Genomic DNA, 23,067 nt, shown 5'->3' with positions numbered 1-23,067 from the left:
AATAGACTTGGAATTAAATTGTTGTCTAGCTCGCTTTAGCCTTAGTCCGCCACTGTGGAGGAAAGGAGAAAGTACTTGAAGAATAAGGACCCGTTTGCTTATATTTAACTATAATACATTATAATGTTTAGAACACCATCGTCTATACATTACGCCATACGCATTAGACAGAGTAATTTCGCATATATATATTTATTACACTATTTGTTATGTATAATTATCATAGGTAGTATTACATATATATATTATTCTATTACTTAGTTATGATATTATATAATACTTCAGTAGATCTGCTCTGGAGATTAAACCCAATATCGATTTCATTTCTTTTGTTTTGTATTGTTATTTTGAAACTGAACTGAATAAATAGATATTTTTCTTTATTGACGGGTTTGGGCTATTGTCAGGTGCTTTAGAGTTGTAGCACTGCAACGTACATAGATATGTTGTATTTGCTCTTTTTCGAAGTTCGTTACCTAGTTCGTCCTGTCAGGGACAAGAATTGAAGGATATTCTTAGGAGCGATGGTTTTTATCTCCTCAGGAATATTATCGATCAAATAGTTCAATATAATGCAAGGGCATAAAAATATGTGAATACAATATTATTGAATCGGAATTACTTTCTAAAGCAGACCGGGAGGTATACATTTTCTACTTTTACATCACCTTACGGCTGTTACTAATGACTATTAGAAGTTAAAAACAGTATAAAAATATTAAATACAGTAAGTAGGGAATAATTTTATTGATGATAATATTTTTATTTATAACGGATGTTCTAGTCGTATAATTAATTAGTTATCTATGTACTATTTGGATGTTTCTAATAAAGTATTTAAAAAATGCATTTATTATTTTACTTTTTCAATTTAATTCGAAGTGACTGAATATAGACACTGCCTTTCGACGGCATGGGTAATCGCGTATTATGGCAGCCTACTTATACAGTCTATTTGAATTTTACTTCTTGATAATAGACATATTCAAGCGGATTCCTGCTTTTGTGTTTTTTAGGGAATTAAATATCAATTCCTACTTAACTGTGTAATAATAACTAATAATATAATTACATAGTTAAATAGGAATTATTAATATAGTAATTACTATGCTTTGATTGCAGTGCAATAAAACTGAGGTATAAATAAAAAATAACTGAAAAAGACAAATTAATGATGACACGTCGCTGTCCAAGAATAAGATCTAGACGACGGTTATCTTGACTTAAAAAAATATTTATATATATCAAGCGCATATATTTAATGTTAAATTAAATATGTATTCTATTTTTAATAATGTCCTCAGACCATATGAATCGGTGTCGGTATCATCATCATCTGATTTTTCCTTATCCCATTTATTTTGGGTCGGCGTAATGTGTCGGTATTCTGTATGTAACCTAACAATAAATCTGTGTTTGTTTTATCAAAAATATATATTCTTTACATATTAATACTAAATATATATATAGAATTGAAGAAAATACCACTTAACAGACATGTAAAAAATAAATAAAAATGATAATCACTTTTTAAAGTACGACTACCTCTTCTGGGATTATTGCCTTGAAGGTATATAGTATACAGCGAATAAGTACATTACAGATAAAAAATAATAATGTAGGAAGTAGGTATTATTAAATACTTCGTACTTTATCTTATCTGTGGTAATAACATAATTTATTTTATATTTATTTCGCAATATTATCATAAAAAGGAAGAAATAAAATATTATGTGGGTATCTATGTGCGTAATTGTGGCTTGATGCTTTAGTGCTGTATTATTTTAAATTTATATTATTAACTGTGTTTCCTATCTATATTATGTATGTATTTACACGTTGTGTGAATCGTCCAGGGGTTATTATTATTAGAGGTATTACATTTTTGACAAAAAAGACACAGCACCGTTTATTTATAATATATAGGTATTAATGGTAATATTAAAAATGTATATTTTATATATAGCACTGTTCTAAAATTTCCAATAAAATAAAAGAAGATTTTTATATAATATACGAAAATAAATGAAAAATAAATACAAATTGGTACTTCTGTTTACATCAATACGTTAGAAAAATATATTACACACAGTTCACACAGTGCCATCTACTCCCAAACTAAGAAAAACTTGTGTTATGGATACTAGACGACTGATATAAATGCATATATACTTTTATTTATAAATATCTACATACTATAAATAGAAAACATCCAGACCGATACATGTATACAAATGTTTGAGAGATATCAAACCCGCGACTATCGGAAATAAAACGGTGTGCTAAACTGCGTGACCTCTTTGGCCGTCAAATATATATAGTCTATGCTACTACGGTATTGTTGTTCAACTAAAATAAATTGTATATATATTTTTTGCCTACTTTTTCCTTCGCTAAACATGAATTCGGACACGGAGTAAACCGCAGCAGTAATCGCTGCTAATAAACACACCTGATTCATCAGGTCACTTGAATATAAAGCAATAACAAGCGAATTCTCATTAAAATAGTTATTAGGAGGTAAATCAAGTCGTTGTAATTTATATATGTAATTATACACACTTTCATTACGTAGAATATTTTTTAACATGGGATTTTGTGAGGACAGTTACCTCTGAACTTCTCACGTTAACAGAGTAACTATAGTGGTGTTCAAGTAAATAACGTAGAATAAGATAATCAAAATATATTTCTAATGAAGATAAAATAATATAAAAACACATTTAATACAATATACATATAAGTTATAGATACATCAATACGACGACAGACAAGATGACAAAACACACTCTCTTTTCAAATATTCAAACATACTTCATCTGCCATAACAGCCAGTCAAGACATCGATTGCAAACCTCGTTCTAACAGATTTGTAGGTCTTGTATCATAATGACTAAAATACAAGGTTTTCTAAAGTTGTTGGTCGTAGATGATTTTCGCCCAACAAAAATTCAGAGGTCACTTTACAGCATTGCATATTTGCTTTTCATAAATTTGCGTTTGTTTGTTTAAATTGATTTTAAAAGTTTGTCAGCATATTCTAAAATTTTATTGTGTGAAAATATGCATTTCTTTATGTCTTATACATATATATGGACACTATTGAAATAATAGCTTTATAAAAACCAAACCTATTTTAACCCGTACAGTGTTTAGTCATTTTCTTTTAAAATATGGATTAAAAGTTCATATTATAAGCTATACATTAGATATATCAATTTGATACATTTGATTTTTATGAATAAGAGCTTTAGAGCCTTTATGTATTCTTGATTTATATGTATATTATGATGTATATATTGTTTTTTTATGTACATGTATTATACATACATATATCTACATAAAAAATGTTACTGATTGCTGTCTGTACATTAAAGAGGAAAACTTTACTGTATCAATAAATAATCAATTTATTTGAAAAAATAATAATTAATAAAGATGGTAAAGTAATTATATAGTTAGAATTTTGGTATGTTTATTTGTATGTACGATTTTGAGTGCTGAAGTAATAACTGAACTGGACAAAGGAACAAGAAAAAAATTCCAATAAAAAACTTGATATTTACAAGTGGTTAAAATGTACTACATGAACAATAGTTTTTTTAAAATTTGAATATCAGAAAGGATTTAATCGATTTACGTAAATGTATTGTGTTAACCTTCACCTAAATATTAGTGTTTCTTTTGTTCCAATCGATTTATAAACCAAAAATATTTTTATGAACATAGTCGCGGGCTCAGCTAGTATTCTGAACAAAAGATGAGGAGGAAGTAGGGCAGGCTTGACACGTCACACTGAAATCCTCCGCTGTATGAAGCAAACAAATTCAGCAAAACTAATTAGTACTGTATATAGTCCCTTTGCTCAACTTATTATACTTGTAGCGGCGTACACGGAGATACGCAAAATGGGAGGGTGTTATTTTAAACTTGTTTTATTCATTTATATTGTTTCCATCAACGTCTTATCAGCGATACTGGAAGATGATTTCGATAAGACTATTTGCCAAAGAAAATTGTGTATACCAAAGTGCTGCCCTATGAATATGTATGTGAATAAAAAGAAATGTGGCAACTATACTGAAACGTTGTTGTTCACCGACTATCCGGTTTTCGATAAGAATATATACAAAACTGATATCAACTTTACGGATCATTTTGCATTGGTACCGAATAAATTTAAAAATGCGACTTTCCAAAAATTATCATTCAATATGAATCGGCTGTACAACATTTATTTGTTGAAGGTAAGTTTAATATTTAATATATTTTAAATTTACACTTATTATAGGCTTTATATAGTTCTCTCTTTGTACAATTATGTTTTTATACCTTTCTTGTGGTAAACTTTGTTTGCGTCGGTAGCTACTGAGGTAGAACAGCCTACCACAGAACAGCTTCTTTATAAACTGTTTGGGTTGAAGGGAGATATGGCATAGTGATATGTACAGGGTATCAAGGGATGACAGTTTAATCTTCCGCCATAGCAAAGAATGGCATGCATTACCGCTCTTAAAGAATATAGACGATGGTTACCATTTACCATGTGGAACCTACTGGAAGAAGTTATTATGAATTTATATTAGTCACAAATCCTCTACACTAACGTGTGTAAAATACTTCCACATTTTTTGTACACGTCCTTTTCATTTACACAAAACCCCTTTTACACATACATAGCTCTTACTATTCAAAACAACACTCATAATTTTTCGTATACAATCATTAATACATAGTTTATTTTCTTCTTTTGTATATTAAGATATATGACTATACACACATAACCTTAAATATAACTATATAGTAAAGTTATATTATGCAGCTTCACAAATGAACTGAAGTCGACACATGTGATCAAATAATTTTAAAACCATATTGTTATTTTTTTTTTATTAAAACTGGTAAAAAAAATAATTTACAGTACATATTACAAGAGAGCACCGATACCTATAGCATAGGTGTAATACCTAGTTTAGCATATTAGGTTCCTCACATTGGGTTACTCAGCTTTCTGCCAGTTAGTAACACTGTGTTAATTTTAATTGTTATAATTTGCTCCGTTTCTTTTAAATCGACTTAGGTTACCTATTATGCATATTATGTATGTATTTACTAAAGAAATATAAAAATATCTAAGTAGTTATATCAATTGTATCATACAATCATACTTATGAATACAAATGTTTGTGCCGTGCGGGGAAACGAACCCGCGACCATCGGAAGTAAGGCGGTGTGTTAAACCGCTAGACCACCGAGGCTGCCTATATTCGTGAACAACACTAGAAATTCAAATTCATATTCAAAAATCATTTATTTATATAGGACATTTAGGTCGCTTATGAACGTAAAATTTTTATACTATAATTTTTTTCCTCCCGTCCAGTTCCAATGAATCGTCCTGAGATTATTATTATTATTATTACAAACTACACATACGAATGTGTAGTTTGGATTAATATATATGTTTGGATTAGTATATTTTAATCCAACTTTTTTCGGCTATTGTCGGTGTTCCCTTCACCGGAGAGTCAGTCAGAAATGTAAACAGATACGTATAATTTTTTTATATTGGTAATCCTCTCCCACTAGGCCACAACACTCTCGAATACAAACTTGTATATAGCTTTTTCCATAAAAATTCCATAACACTTACCGTGTTATGGAATTTTTATTTAATTTCATAATTTTATTTAGCTACCAAGACACAAGCCTGCGTGTTCACCGCTAAGAAAACCCCTTTTGCTGTGGCTCCGCAATTCCAGAACACGTCCATTACCATCTCTAAGAGCATTGGGATTCTCGGTGTCGACATCTCTAGCACAGTTGAGTTCCGTAGTCATCTCGAAGAAAAGGTCAAGCTGGCGTCCAAAAGCTCGGTGTGCTGAATAGAGCGAGGCGGTACTTCACTGCGAACCAGAGACTTCTATTGTATAAGTCGCAAGTTCGGCCGCACATGGAGTACTGCTCTCATCTTTGGGCAGGAGCACCTGGATACCAGCTTGGTCCTTTTGACTCGGTTCAGAGACGTGCTATGAGAATTGTCGATGATCCCAATCTCTCTAACGGTATCGAACCACTTAGCTTGAGGCGAGACTTCGCATCGCTTTGTGTGTTCTACCGAACATACAACGGACTGTGTTCTGATGAATTGTTTGACATGATGCCTACGGCTACCTTTTACCATCGCACCGCTCGCCATCGACAGGGAATTCATCCCCACACGCTGGAACCTAAGTGGTCTCGGACAGTGCTGTTTCAGAGGAGCTTCCTCCCGCGTACACTTAGATTGTGGAATGAACTACCTGCCGAGGTTTTCTCGAGAGACTACAGCATGGGGGTTTTCAAGAAGGGTATATTAAGGTTTCTTAAGGGTCGGCAACGCGTATGTGACACCCCTGGTGCTTCAGGCGTCCATAGGCTACAGTAACCGTTTACCATCAGATAGACCGTATGCTTGATTGCCACCTAAGTGGTATAAAAAAAAAAGCTATTGATATGTGCTATTATTTCCCTACCAAAAGAACCTTTTATTTGAGAGAAAGTGACAATTGACTGTACTAAATAGTTTAAATATGTTAGTACGTTTTAATTTTATTGAATAAAAGTTTTATATATGACTAGCTGTACCCGCGACTTCGTCCGCGTGGATTTATACTTTAGTTTTCTAAAATAAAATAATGTTTCTAAAATAGTAGCCTAAGTTACTACTTATTACATTAGCTACCTGCCACAGAAAGTCCCGTTAAAATCGGGCCAACCATTTCAGAGATTAGCCCGAACAAACAGACAGGCAGACAACAATTAAAAAAAAATATATATTTTGCTGTATATACCGTATTTATATTCATATGCATGTAGTAAAAAACGGTTATTTCAATATTACAAACAGAAACTCCAATTCTATTTATATGTATAGATAGCTGTACCCGCGACTTCGTCCACGTGGAATTATACTTTATTTTTCTAAAAAAAAATAATGTTTCTAAAATAAAAGTAGCTTAAGTTACTACTAATTATATTAACTACCTGCCAAAAATATCCCGTCGAAATCGTCCCAGCCATTTCAGAGATTAGCCGGAACAAACAGACAGACCAACAACAATTTAAAAAAAAAAATTTGGTGTATTACATATTGGTTATTTCAATATTACAAATTTTCAGTCGGTAGCAATCGGCAAAGCCGAGTTTAAAGTAAGAGAACTGGCGAGCGGTACCGTGTGTATATTTACACGAACCATTTGGAGCCACTTTTGACCCCCTCATAACTCAAAAACTCTTTCAGATAAACCTGTCAAATTTGGTTCATATATAGACTTGCGAGATAAATATGTGTTCCAAATTTCATAAACATATCTCAAACGGTCAATTTTGAACTTCCTAGGTCGTCTGGAAGTGGGTATTAATTTTGATCTATAGTTGATCAGTGATAAAAATGACGATATTTAGACGTTAATATCTAAATAAGGTAAGAACCCACTTCCAGATGACCTAGGAAGTTCAAATTTGGCATCCAGATAGGTAATTAGGTGAATATAAAGGAAAAAATGAAACTGGTAAATTGTTATCATTTTATTATAATTTTTCACTTTAATTGATTCTATTTCAAGTTATATTGGACGAATACTAAAATTGTATGAAAACGTCGATAGGCATGAATTAACATTAATCCCTGGCAAAAGTAGCTCATCTTGTAGTGGACGGAAAGTAATATTGTATGAAAACGTCAATACCCACCAATTGACGTTGATCCCTGGCTACCAAATAGGTTATCTTGTACTGGACGGAAAGTAATATTGCATGAAAACGTCGATCATTCCCAATTTACGTTAACCCTTTCACATCAGTGTCAGTGTCGATAACTAGCAGCGGTTGCAGCTTGAGCGGTAAACACTAGTTGCTATAATTTAGATTCTGTCCTAAATTATACTCGTACTTATAACTAAGAGTATAGTCGAATTTCGTATTTATTATGTTATTAACTGAGATTTGGTATTAATTATTATTTCAATATTTAGCGCACATCGATAGTGTAAGATCATTATTTTTATAAATAATTATTAAATAATAGGCATTTCGGTATAGGGCGTCATGTGCGAGCGGTGCGATAAAACATTGACGCGAACCTGTCCGAGCGAATGGCAGCCGCCCTCATAAGCGCGAAAGCTCAAACGTCTCAATGTTTAGTTTTCTCTTCATATCTAACCTATAAGGTTGCGATACATGCTACGGAATTCATAGTTTTCTTAAATTATACTTATATATTTGTGGTTATATTATTATTACATTATTTTAGTAAATACCTATGGTATAGACAATAGTTTAAACCAAAAATTAATAACAATTTTAGTATAGTTATAAGTAGGAATGTGTAGTTAACTCGAGAATGAGAACTCATTGGTAACAAATTGTTTTTCTTGAGAATTCAATAGATAACAGTCAATTTGTTACATAATCGTCTTTACGAACTATAACGAGTCAATACCAAGTTTCAGATATTAAATAATGTATATGTTGACAGGGAACAATTCCGTATTTGCTTAACATATGCTATTACTATCCACAAATCACAAGGCCTTAGTTTTGACAGTCCTCTTCTCAACATAGGCTCCTCTATATTTGATAAAGGGCAGGCTTACGTTGGACTCTCCAAAGTTAAAACCTTAGATGGAGTACGTCTTAACAATTTAGATCCAAGTCACGAAAGCTCTATTGTAGAGTACAACCATCTGTGGACGTTATACCGCCCCAATTTGGCCAAAAATTCCTGATACTGAATTGGCAATGCAAAAGTTACAAGAAAATATAGAAAATAACACAAAAAAAGACAATTATACCCCATAAACATACGAAAATACAGTAGTTTATCAAAAATAATTTGGTATTAATTTAGTTACAAATAAGTACCTCGTATAATTTATGTACAAAAATTAATGATATCCCATCAAAAACATAAATGTGAAATGATAGCCGAGTTTAATATTATGATATATGCCTTGATTGTTGACTTCTACGACAAAAGAGGTGAGATCTAAATGGGTGCCAAGTTCAATGGTCTGTCCTGAAATGTATTGCCAGAGAAGGGTTGAGTTTGACATTATAGTAAAACACTACGAAAATTAGTTGCATTGTTAAAAGAAGTACCTAAGTGATGGAAGAGATATCCAAATACTACGATTATACTTTTTAGTATTTACTTATAGTTACAGAAGTAAAATATAAAAGCTTTAAGCGATAAAGCTGCCATTTTTTACATAAATGTATTATGTAAAGTTATTTTTTGTAAATATTTTTCTGAGCATAATACAAAGTATTATTATTATTATTAGTAATAATAATTCTCAGTCCTATGTTATTGAAGTCCCACTCTTGCTATGGGTATTTTTTCCTGTTGCGGACTCTTTGTTATCATATTTACTCGTACTTAGAACAAAATAATTGAAGGAAGTCGTGGAATAAATTAATTACATGTGCCCACCTATAAATAATTATATTTATCGTTGACGGCCTCGTCTGGTCCAGCGGTTTAATACCCCACCTTACATCCTCTAGTCGAGGGTTCGTTTCCAAGCACGGTACAAACACGATTGTTTGTATTAAAAAAAAATGTATCAAAGTTATTGTATCAGTTGTCTAGTACCCGTAATATTGTTACGTTATTCAAACAACATGTGTAGGCTGTGAATGATACTTTATTCTTTTGTACAAAGATGACACATTAGAGTATTTATTATTTATCTACCTACATATTAGTTCATAATATCTGACAAATACAGGCTATACTTATTTTGGCATTAAATTATGTTTGAATTGTCCATGCTTATTATTATAACTAAAGAAATGGATCCATTTTGAGTCACTTTTTTGTTTGAATGCTAATGTGACGGAGATGGTATTTATTAGTTTTTTTAATTATTCGGTGGATACTAAAATTGTTTTATTAGCGTTTTCTACACTATAGCGTTTTCTACACTTCAATGTTGCCACAAGACTATCAGGTATTACTTCCAAATATAAGAAATCTGTGGCCCTGTTTTCAGCAGGAACTATTTTTTAGATATTTCGACCGGTTTGCTAATCAGAATACCATTTTTCGCCCGATCTTCAATTATTATTATAGTTTTACTATCAATCTTATTAATCCCCCCAAATCTGAGGGAGAACCGCTATCTACACACAGACATACAGATCAACATAACAGAAACAAAAATTTACTCAACACTCTAATACTAGTACTGTAAACCATTTTATAGAATTATTGATTTATTTTTATAACATCCGTAGTTAACAAAATGGTACACAAACCGCAACTCACTGATAAATTTAATGTCATAAATAAATAATTAATATGAGTATATCAACAGAATGTACCTTATTAAAATGTTTTTACATATAATAAGACTCTTGTGCGTCATTATGGCGAACTAAGATACCCCATAGGGTGTACAATTGTACATGTTAATTCTAATTTAGAATTACATATAATTCACTTAACATGACAACAAACATTTAGAAAAAAGTTACATCGAGAGACAAAGAAAACCTTTAAAAATCGGAATCGACCTTAAAACGCTCGAACTGATCGTCATAAAGTTAAAACTAAGAACTACTTGGATCATATCAGCTCTCAAACAAAAAAGAAACGTCACAATCGGTTTCATTTGTTAAAGGGCTGGGCTACGATGCCTCAGAGACATCAAACGATAACAACCCACTTCTGGCGTCGGGTATTAAAAAATAATACAAAGATGAACAATAATAGAAAGAACCGTATATTTACCTAATTCTACCACCTGCCTCCGATCGATTCCCCGTCCAATTCAAACAAGAATCGAAAATACGACGGCCTGAGCCGAGCTTCGAACCCATAGCGGTGCCTCAGACTAAAGTCGTATCCGTAATGCGGGAGTTGGTCTTCAGCCGCACCATAAGTCCTTTTGCGGGTTTAGAGTGCTATCTGCACTCGCTCCCTATCGTCTAGTGAAGCTGCCGCATTAGAGTAGTCCGAAAAAAAAAGGTTGGTTCAAATGCAGATGGTATAAGTAGCGACATCTCAACAGTAATTACGCTCATAAATTGCAATATTTTTTAAATGTTCTGTCACAGACGGAAGACAAATGTCCTTAAAGTCTATACTAAAAGTTTTATATAATAATATCCATTTTTTTATGTAATTGTAATGGCAAACAAGCTGACGGCCCACGTGATGGTAAATGGTAACCGACATCTATATGCATGAACGGCACTACGGACATCACGATATCGTGTAACTGCCATTCCGGAGGACTATCATGTCATGTCATCCCAATCTGATCGTACAGTCGAATCACAGATTATAAAGCACGCTTCTTGGAGGCTGAAATATAGATGAGAATCAAACGAATTTTTCAGTCCACCTTTGCTGCCAATATTGTCCTTGAATTTGTATCGTGTATAGGAGATTAATTTGCGAGGTAGACTTTGAACAATATGCATGTTTAACTTATTTCAATCAGGGCAGAGGGTACTATTAGTAACTAGCTGTTCCCTGCGACTTCGTCCGCGTGGAATTTGACTTTCATTGTCTAAAATAAAATAATTTTTCTTTCACCGTGTGCTTCAACTTCTTCATTTCTTGCTTTATCTTTCAATCCCTTGTTTGATATAGTGCTTTAATATGATTTTGTCACCTTTAGTATCAATATACGTTAAGACGTATATTGGTACTAAAGGTGACAAAATCACTTGATTGATTGACTAAGTATTTGTAGTCTTTGCCCTTAGTCACCTCCTATTACGTCCTGTCTTAGTCACCTATTGTATCCTTACTCTGTCATCACTATTTATAGTAATAATAGGATTTACAAGCGAATTGAACTATTCTTACTAATCCACATTATATGTAAATGCGAAAGTCTCTGTTTATCTTTTTGTTACATTTTTGTGAGTCATAATGGATGTCTATAAAATTTTATATGAGGATAGAGTGTATCACGCACGACGATGGACTTGTAATCTATTTAAAACGAGGCACAAAGTAACAAGTACTTTATTATAAGACAGTATACAAAGGTCTATTTCCTTATATACTTGCCTTTCAGGATGGTTGGTTACATCATTTATGGTGAAAATGTCACAAACCGACAAACATACATATTAGTAAAATGAGGTACAAAGTTGCTACACGCATTTAATATCATGGTGACATATCGAATAGCCTATATTTTTAGTGGTCTGTATTTTTATCAGTTGTTTAGTAAAACTATAACATAGGTTCTGTTTAACTTTGGATTAGGTAGCGCTGTGAATTATCTAGGGTATTATTATTATTATTTATATATATAATTAAATATGTATTTGTAATACAGAGCTACAGACAAACTAATTCTAATATTTTCCTCTAACTGTACCTCTATACATCTTCTTATATGGTAAGTACTTGGTTTATTATGATTATTAATTAATCTATTACAACATGGGTGGTTTCATTGTTTTTAAACAGTATTACAAATGTACTACTAGCAATATTATGTATATATATAGGTACATTGTGTTAGGGCAAACTCTAACAGGACGAACACAATAGATCTTCGAGAGGTCGCAGTACCACATGTTTTTCACATCTGAAAATATATTAAATAAAATAAAATATTTACTTTTAACATCACAATAATGAATGAATGATTCTTGCCAGTTTTTTTAGAAACATTTCGCACATAGGTGGACATTGTAAATAGTCATACCTATACATACCTCGCGCATACTGGGGAGAAAGTATTACGAGTGATAGTAATGAGTAGTAAGTAGTCATTCGGAAATACATTTTACAAGCGGCCTGGCGATTGAATTAGGTTTTTTTTATTGGATGACAAGGATATTCCAGTTCTAACAGTATACGCTGGCGAGGCACAAGTGGAGCATGATAACATAAGTATGAAGTCAGATCATTCATAAGAAAAATATAGGCGACCGGTTACCACTTAGCAGGTGGACCGTCAAATTGTTTGCCATTCTAACTGAAAAAATATTTATAGCTACAATAGCATACGTGATAAAAAAGCTGTTAGGTATGAGTTTGAGTCATGTTGAGAATATTAATATTATATTAACTCTCGATGCAATTATTCTATGTATTTATGACCCTTCATTCCGGAGAATTCCAACTATTGTGATTCACTTTGTATTAATGACTATTCGACATTATCAATTTTAATTGTTTTATTTTTTATTATATTTTATTTAAAATGTAAACTAATTCATACCAATCGATTGATAACCGAAGTACATACACACCCACAAATACATACATACATTGTCCCAACGAAAAATCTTAACAATATTAATGCTAATTTTTTTAATTGTGTACTCATTGCATTTTAATTTGTAAATTTATCAACTTGTGTGAAAAGACATTTTATTATTTCCTCTACACATTTTCTGCATATATTATTCCTATGTTATATCCTATTAAGACCGATAAGTGAACTATATTTATTTTAACTTTTAATTTACGCTTCTTCCTTATTCCATATATTGTGGTCAGTGTAATAAGGTTTTCTATTCAATTAATTCCTGTTCGTAGTTATCTTGTTATTTATTCCCTTTCTTACCATATCATCTTTCACACAGTCCATCCATCTTTTTTCCGGTCTTACTCTGCCCTTATAACCATGATCATTCATATGTAACACCTTCCTTAAGATATGATCTTTTTATTTCATAAGTTGATTTAATTAAAATGCCATGATCAAAATAGTTTTTCAATTTTTCAGAATGGAATGGTGTTCTTGGAGCTACCAAACGCTTTCGACAGATGGACCCCGGTGCCTCCTTCCAACTACTGTTTGGACTACGTATTGCCAAATAAGAGAGTCAAAACACCAGAAATTAACTTATGGGCTATTGTGGAAGGAGAAGAGATGATGAAAAGCAGCCAATTCATGACAAAATGTAAAATACGGTTTAAATTTGTTACCATATAAATGAAATAAAAAAGGTCAAAAATCATTTATTCATGTATGACATTTTTGCCGCTTATGAACGTCAAATTTTATGTGTTAATATTTTTCCCTACCATCCAGTTCAATATACAGATTCAATTGAAAAGGACTGACAAGAAATTCAACTGAATTTCTTTTTTCAAAAGTCACGTCTACATAAGTATACAATACAAATAACCAGTTGTATTGTGTACTTGTCTAGGTATCTATGTCTAATATTATTATTATTTAAAATCCCTTGTATGAATATGTTCGTTTGTTGTTCACGTAATAGAAAAAGCATTATAGTCTAATGATTTACTACACGGATTATAATGTACGGAAGAGTTTCTACTTCATACTATGTGCTACCTTAAACACTAACATATATAGAAAAACATAAAATAATATTATATGTAATAATACATATGTTATTAATCTTCTGATTGCAGTAATGTTAATCTCCTGCGTGTTCCTGAGCTTGGTTCTTCTTGTCTATGGTTTACTGCCCGAACTTCGCAATCTGTGCGGCCTGGTTCTGATGGCGTATGTTGCAAGTCTGCTGATGGCCTTTATAGGCCTGGCAGTCATACAGATGTATGAAGATTTATCCATACTGGGCTGTCTCTGTTTGAGTAAGTGTGCATTCTTTAAAACCCAACGCTAAAGGGTGCTATATGTTAGACGTGTCTGTGTCTTTGCCATCGTAGGTCCTAAGGGAATGGACAGTTTATTGCGTTTTTTGTTATTCAAAACTAAAGAGATCGAGATAGTTCTTAGCTACAATTTACTTCATTTTTTATTTTGGGTATACTTAAATATTATTATGATTATTTGGACTTAAATATACTAGCCGTCCCCGCAAACTGATTTTGAAATCAATCCTTTTTGAAAGCACTTAAAACTTAAAACAATGAAACCATACGGCCATGACTGTTATCCCAAATGGGGTTGAGGCATTATCAACTGTTGTTTCAATGAATGCAACACTTAATTATATTATATTTCGCTCGGTGTATTTTGATTGACAACAAAATAATAGAGTGCGAGCCATTTTTTGATTTTTTCTTTGATATGATATCGATGTTATATCGATCGATGACACATAAGTTATAATTATAAAAATTTAATATATTATAATAAGATCTTAATTGTTAACTTAGTTGTCGTTGGAAGAAACTAGTGTTTATAATACGAGGCTCGACCGAGCTTAGATTGTAGTAAATATTTGTAATGTAGATATGCTGCGTATTTATTATATATGTTTATATATATATATGTATTTATAAGAACATAATAGGTTATTACAATATAACTGTAAATTTGTAAATTTGGTGTCATTAATTAAATAATTATGACATCTCTTTATTTGCTGTCGCCCAGATCTGAACTCATTATTTCTTGGACGTAATACTGGGTATTAAACCACTAAACCACGTTTTAATGTGTAATGCAAATGTGTATCTATTTTGTTACAGCTCTCATGGTGTATTACTTTTTTATGGCGAGTTTTTGCTGGATGAATATTATGTCTTATGATATTTGGTGGACGTTCAGGTCAGTTTTCTTGGTATATACTAATGTCTATTTATATTTTTATTTATTGGTTCGAATTTCTTTTGCTAATAACATAGTCAAATGTTAGAAAAGTTAATAAGTAGGGTAAACTCCTCTAGTCGATGTTTTCAGAAAATAATTGAAAAAATATTTTGAAATATATAACTTTATGAAATTATTGAATAAACAAAATTTAAAATCAATATAAATTCACAAAAACGTAAAACAATACGAAGTGAACGACCTACGAAGGATGACCTACGAAGTGTATGCAAAATTCTCAAATATACCAATTTATTAGTTTTTGAGAATAGCTTTATATCTCAAAAATAATATGCTATCCCAGCTACGTGTACAGTCGTTATAATAAAGTGGCCGCTATCTTTATGCCAAATTTGAATATTGGTTGGTCTTTGTTGATTAGGACTTGAGTGCATATGTATGCATATGTGAATGTAAAATGCAATGTAGTATCTATGTGTAAAGGTTTCATTACTAATTTAAGGCAAATTATTATTATATTTAGAGCATTTTTACAAAAAAATATATCATATTATACCCTTATTTCATATTAACTATAACTGTGCGTTTATTACTTCTATCTGTATCTGTTTTCAATGTTTTTGATTCTTGTATTAATATTATAACATTCGTACAATTTGATTGTATTATATATATATATATATTTATTTGTTTGCTGGAGGAATATCACTTAAGTTAAAATTTTTTATTATGAGTAATAAAATAAAAAGTGATTACAATTTATTGTACACTGAATTTAATAGGGACGCCACGGAATGTTCGGGAAGAGATAAAATGTATAGGTATATATAGAAAAATAAAGCAATATCAATGTTTCATGCATGGGATTCCAGATTTAAATTTAATAACTATATTTTTAAATTTAATTTATGGATATGGCTATTTGCGATCGCAAACACTATAAATATATAATGTTTGCGATCCTATAATATTTGTATTACGTTAATACATTTATTATATTTATTCTATTACATTGTAATCAATTATATATTAAATTAATTACATAATAATATTTATATATATTATACTTATTATATATATATATATATATTTAGTAATATAATGCGGAAAATAATACAAGGCACCAATTCCTCTTTTCTTTGTGTCTTTGTTTATGTAATTAACTCAGAATATAACTTTTCAGAGGGTATGCCAAGGCCAGACCGATCCATCGTCGTGGGGAGTGGTTTAAGTTTTGCATGTACAGTTTCTATGGTTGGGGTGTACCTCTTGGACTCATCATTTTTGCTGGAGTTGTAAACGAGACGAACCTCAAACATATCCCTTGGTTCATCACCCCCCAGATACCTGATAAAGGGTGCTTCCTTGAAGGTAATATTGTAAACATATATTATGAGTAATAACTGTAATAATAATAATATCTCAGGACAATTCACACGGCACCATACAGGCCTAAGCCAAACAGAGTGTGTGTTTTGGATACTAAACAAGTGATAAATACATAGATACATTTTTTCGTAGAAGACAATATGCAGATCGAAAATTAGGTCGAAATTCGACCATAATGAATGTAAATATATTGTAATTAGTAAATTTATTATGGTTATTATGTTTTATTATGTATCACGTTCAGTAAGCTTATAATATTAAAGACAAAAGATATTAATCTATTCTTAAGTTGATCACAGATTTTAACAATAAATAAAAGACCATGTGTATATCTTGAATACTTAGTAGTGTGTGTTTTTTTATTGAATTAATGTATATTTTAAACATAATTAATTATATTTGCATTCTGCACTTTCTCACTTACTCACTCACATAGAGATATATATAATCTATAAATTTGCGATATTTCTTACTTACATTTAAGATTTAAATTATATAGTGATATATTCAACCTATGTCACATGTACATTTGTTTGGGGCCTGATCTGTATTAGGTACAAGTTGTAACTATTTCTGACGCCAGCTTCTCACTACTATTGTAATAGTTTATTTATGCATTGAATTATCAAAAATACTACAGGCTTTTGTTATCCATCCATGTCTGAGAGGAGAAATAAATAATAAATAATTATAATTATATCTTTTACTATCGCACCGCTCGCCATCGATAGGGAATTCATCCCCATATGCTAGAACCTAAGTGGTCTCGGACAGTGCGGTTTCAGAGGAGCTTCCTCCCGCTGACACTAGGATTGTGGAATGAACTACCTGCCGAATGTTCCCAGCATGGAGATTTACAAAAAGGGTATATTAAGACTTCTTAAGGGTCGTCAACGCGCACGTAACACCCCTGGTGTCACGTGTCAAGCGAAGTAGTATAAAAAAATACATTATTATTCCAGGAGGTCAGAAACTGGTGTATATGTATATCCCGATGCTGATCATGAGCGCTTTCAACTGGATATTCTATTTGATGACGGCATACAATGTTTGGAGGCTCAGCCGTGGGACAGCTGTCTTGGATTCAGCTGCTGCTGGCACTCCAGCAGCTCACCGCAGTCAGTGGCACAGGTAACTTAAATTAATACTTCAACACCCTTGCTCGTAAAGTGTATTTAATTTCACCGGTTTTTTATATATAAAGCAGCTCATAAAATGCCTGCGTTGTAAACGCAAACAATTAGTATATTCAATAACCGCACTATATACATTTTTTTTTATTTATCAAGATTCAAACTGACCGCCACATAGTCAGTAGGCAACGCGCGGATTTAACACCCGACTCTATTACGCCCTCACCTTCAGCTTGGACTGAAATTGAAGTGCGTTATAACCATAATAACGCATTTGTATGGTACTCGTAATATACTATAATTAGTGACCAGTCCCGGCTTCGCACGGATGCATTACAATTTTTTTAATTTCTCGGCTTGTTACACTATAACACGCATGTATTATACATAAACCTTTCTCCTGAACCACTCTATCTATTGCTAAAAACTGTATTAAATTTTGTTAGGTAATTTAAAGGACATAAGCGAACAGACGGCGGCTGCGACTTTGTTTTATACTACATATGTACAGATAATAAGTGAATATAATAAGAAAATTAGAGAGCATGGTGTACTGATTGATCTGATCGAAGAACGATGTATTACAATATAGTCAGGATGGCCTCGGTGGTCCAGCGGTTTAACATACTTCCAATGGAAGCAGGTTCGATTGTACGCACGAAGTAAACATTTGTGTTCATGAGTGTTTGTATTTGTCTGACTGTTTTTATTTAGATTAAGTATGCATTTACAAAATGAAATTTATTTAAGTTAACGAATCAATTGTTTAATACCCAAGCTCGTCTTAGGACTAAATGGCGCTATGTAAATTATCCTGAGTTATTATATTTCAGGTTTATGGTATACCTGAAACTCTCCATCCTGATGGGCCTGAGCTGGGTACTGGAGGTGATTAGCTCATTCAAGCCCGAGCTGAAAATGTGGCTAGTTCCCGATATTTACAACCTATTAATTGGAGTGGTCATATTCCTGATTTTAATTTGCAAAAGGAAGATATTCCAGAAGTTGAGTAAAAAGTGAGTGAGCTCCTCTATTTTGCTGAAAATAGCTTTTTTTTTTCATTGAGGCATTTGAACATTTTTTTTAATTGATGTTAATGGAACGGTGCACCCGGTTGCGCTAGTGGTTTACACAGACGCGATACCAGTGGAGGATGATAAGATTAGTGACAAATTCACCAGGATCTTATCACGACAGTTTCCAGGGGGAACCGCGTGGAAGAAAACTGACTTGGTACTTTGTTAACAATGGATTCTTCATTAGTCCACATAACCAACAATCCCATTCCCCCAGTCATTTGGCCTATTAATCCTCTTGAATGAGGTAGGAACAAAATATAGGTAGCGAGACAAATAAGAGAAGAGGTATACTATGTCCAAGACGTACCTAATTATCATTATCGAGATGCCATTATGATAGATGTATGGTGGTATGGTAGTATTAAGTTATCTTCGTACGCTGTAATTTAAGATAGAGTATACTTTATTTGTAACATACAGTGAATAAAAGACAAAAAATATATTAAAGAACACGCTATAATAATTACAATAATATGGCAGCCTTATTACTGAAAGCAATGTTTTCACTTATAACTGATGTATCTCTCGAAATAGCTTACAAAGCAAACTGATTGGCGGCATTCTAGAAGATTAATATACCACGCCTCTTTTACTGTAATTTCACTACTTCTTCTTACATCATAACCGAAGAAGTGATATAAATAGAAGAAGAGTTAGGTAATATAGGTATTGCGCAATCGTAACAATCGTATACGTTTATTTACAGGTTCAGAGGCTGTGGGCACAGCCGAAGGTCTCCGTACTCTAAGAGCCGATCAAGTTCTACTACTTTATCCTATATCAGCCAGGAGTCCTCCAGTCCACAAGTGTGCATCAACCCTAAAGGATTTGTCTAATTTGCACCTTACCTGTATTTACTTAACGTATATAACATACCTATATTGAATTGGTATAACGCACCTTTGAAATGGTGCAATAAAATCCGAAGAAGTTTGTTAATACTTGGATATAGTGGGCGCATTGATAGCAATATCAGCCTCAACGCACCCTACCCCTAAAACTATTATAGTTAAGTTCAGGTTTCGTACTATAATTAATTCCATTATCGATAGTTAATGGAAGTAAGTAACTGACTATTGATTTATTTGTTTTAATACTTGATTATGTATCAAGATAGCACGACAATAGTACGACATTAGATTAGACTGAAGACAATATTGAGAAACTCCAAAACAGACCTGTTGGTCGACCCGACAAGTCAGGCGACATATCGTACAGTTTGTAATGCTTTTAATGTTTCTTTTATGTATGCGTTTATTATTAAATTAATTAATTAAATTGCGACTTTACTCACTCTATTCACTATACTCTATAATTAGTACGAATACCAACTAGATTTATAGCAGGACTATTAATTATATAACTGATGTGTCCACTTTATTAATATAATTTACATAAAGTAGGACTATATGTAATTTAATTAAAACACAGAATATATCGCCTCGACTTTAATCCTGGATGGGGTAGTCAAAAGAATTGTCAGCTGTCAACGTTACGGTGAAAGCACCACTTGTCATGCACACATTTGCTTAATAATACTTGTAATATCTCCTTTAGCTTACTGAATGACTTGACTCTCTGTCATCTAAGGTTCCAGTTATGGTTTCGTTAAATGACAAAACAATTAAAACATGTTAGGAATTCTTCGGCATCTTTTTCTACTAAACCAATACTGAAGCTGAGTGACTGTGGCTCTAGCTTCATTTGAAGAGACTTTAGTAGTACAGTACAAGTCTCTCCCAAAAAAATCCACCGAGAAATAAAATGAAGAGTTATTTAATGTTGTTTAGAAGTTTCAAAGAAATATGCATAGAAATGAATATGAGCAGTATGAAAAATTCAGAAAGGCTTATATATTATTGTTTGTGCTTCATATCTCTAGTCGTGGTCTATGACCTACGCCTATGACCGTGGGGATCGAAAGGAGTGGTGACACATATGCATCTCTATACGTACCTATTTTAATTTACACCAGCAGGTCCCGCTATTACACCCGCATGACATTTATAGCCAATATGTTATTCTGATGTATAAGATATATTAATGTAGTCTAATCAAAATCCGTTCAGTAGTTTTCGCGTAAAAGAGTATCTAACAATCATCTATCTATCTATCTATCCATTCATAATTCACGGATTTACTGCATTTTAATATTACATTCTATTTTATTAAGTACTTAATTATTTATTACATATTAAGATCAATCATATTATAATTTAAATAATTTTTTTTTAAGATGAAAAATGTTTTAAAATAAGTTCTTTATATCAATTTATGACAACGACGTCGTGACTACTGTGTATTAATTATACATACCGCCTTCATTAATATTATTTGTTAAAATTAACATATAAGAATTGACTAAATTTCAACCTAAATTTGTTGGCCACCCTGTATGAGCACCCAGGTGAAGCCTGGGTGCTCATATTGTAACTTTATCAACTTGATTACGAATAAATAAGTCACATTGAAATACTGTACCGTTCAGAAAGTGAATCAAATCGGTGCAGTCAATGATAGTTTACTTTCCTTAAAACCAAATACCTCTATTTTTATAATATTAGAACTTTTCTCATAACTAAATTCGTTACATTTCCTTTCATAATATTATAAGAGATAAAACATAACTTTTATTTTAGATTAAGAGACTGGAATATAGAATAATTAATTGTACGTAAAAATATAATAAATCGCTTTAATACAAAATTTCAAATGCAGTGTAATATTAATACTGAATAAACATAGAAAAAGAAACCTAATCCATTAAATATTAGGTTACTTTTTCTATTTTTATTTGGAATTAATTTTTATTTTATTTTATATTGTTAATTGAACAATTCATCTGCAATGGTAATATAAAGAAATGTATTAATATTCATAAATAATTTTAGTTATACGCAGTACTTAGGTACTTAATTAAATATATTTTTTATAATGTACGAGTACAAATATTCTATAAGATTTAATTTTGTGTCGTAATAAGACTTCAATAAAATTCTTAAAATATATTATATACCTAATAATAAAAGCTCCAAAAGAGTAATTAAATAATTGTATGAAAGTTAAGTGATAAACTAAACTTAAAAATCCTCATTAACATTTAAGTTGAAATTATAATAATTTACAATGTTTTTAATTCAATTCTTAATTTTCTATCTATAAATAAAATAATGTACTTAACATTTTGTTTATTTAATCTTTTTTTTACCCGTATATAGTGGCAGTCGATAAGGTGCCCATTACTTTGTGAGTTTAGTATATATCAACATCTATCAGTTGAGGTTATCGAGATATTAGCTCAGTCATCCAATTTCCCAGGAATTAAGTACAAAGGTTTCAACAGAAAACCACGTGGAAGTCAACTGGATTAGCGACTAGCAACCCTAAAGACCACCATTTTTTTATTTAAAACAGAAAACATGTGTACCATTTCACTGAAGAAACGATGACACAGAAGTATAAAACTGTGTTGCGAATATCCACCGAGTTTATATAATTCCAAAAAATACATGCTATGACGTTACCCACATCACGTTTGTCTAATAAAATTTACAATATATTTAAATATACAAAAAACAAAGAAAAACAAAGAAATGCAAAACAAAAAGAGCCTATGCCTGCATTTGATATGTATATGTGTAAACAGTATGTGTTTGTGTTTGTGTGTATGTGTGTGTGTGTGTGTGTGTGAGAGAGAGAGAGAGAGAGAGAGAGAGGGAGGGTGATCCATAGACCATGATTATTATTACACATTATTTTTGAAACTACAATATTTACGATACAAGTCGAGTCAAGAAAGTTTTAAAAGATCTTTAGTTTTTTCATAAGACTAGCTTTGCAGCCTAAATGGCTTCAAAGCTAGTCTTATGAAAAAACAACAGCTTACATTTGTAGTAGAAAAGAGAATATAAATTCAATTCTTAATTTAACTTATCATACAAAGTAGAACTT

General features: G+C 31.8%; 1 protein-coding gene across 1 annotated transcript; it reads left to right on the top strand.

Moving 5' to 3' along the window:
* Positions 1 to 3,840: 3,840 nt before the first annotated feature.
* Positions 3,841 to 22,043, top strand: LOC131846721 (G-protein coupled receptor Mth2-like). The gene is made up of 8 exons (XM_059196100.1): positions 3,841 to 4,247; positions 13,749 to 13,926; positions 14,408 to 14,590; positions 15,434 to 15,512; positions 16,699 to 16,886; positions 17,867 to 18,035; positions 18,871 to 19,053; positions 19,823 to 22,043. Exons 1-8 carry the CDS (start codon positions 3,909 to 3,911, stop codon positions 19,950 to 19,952), a joined length of 1,449 nt encoding a protein of 482 aa, XP_059052083.1. The 5' UTR covers positions 3,841 to 3,908; the 3' UTR covers positions 19,953 to 22,043.
* The last annotated feature ends 1,024 nt before the right edge of the window (positions 22,044 to 23,067 follow it).

This window comes from Achroia grisella, unplaced genomic scaffold (assembly GCF_030625045.1).
Source record: "Achroia grisella isolate CSIRO2021 unplaced genomic scaffold, CSIRO_AGI_Agris_v1 utg512, whole genome shotgun sequence".
Taxonomy (NCBI): domain Eukaryota; kingdom Metazoa; phylum Arthropoda; class Insecta; order Lepidoptera; family Pyralidae; genus Achroia; species Achroia grisella.
Note: the sequence above shows the minus strand (reverse complement) of the source record. Positions and strands in the feature narration are given on the sequence as shown.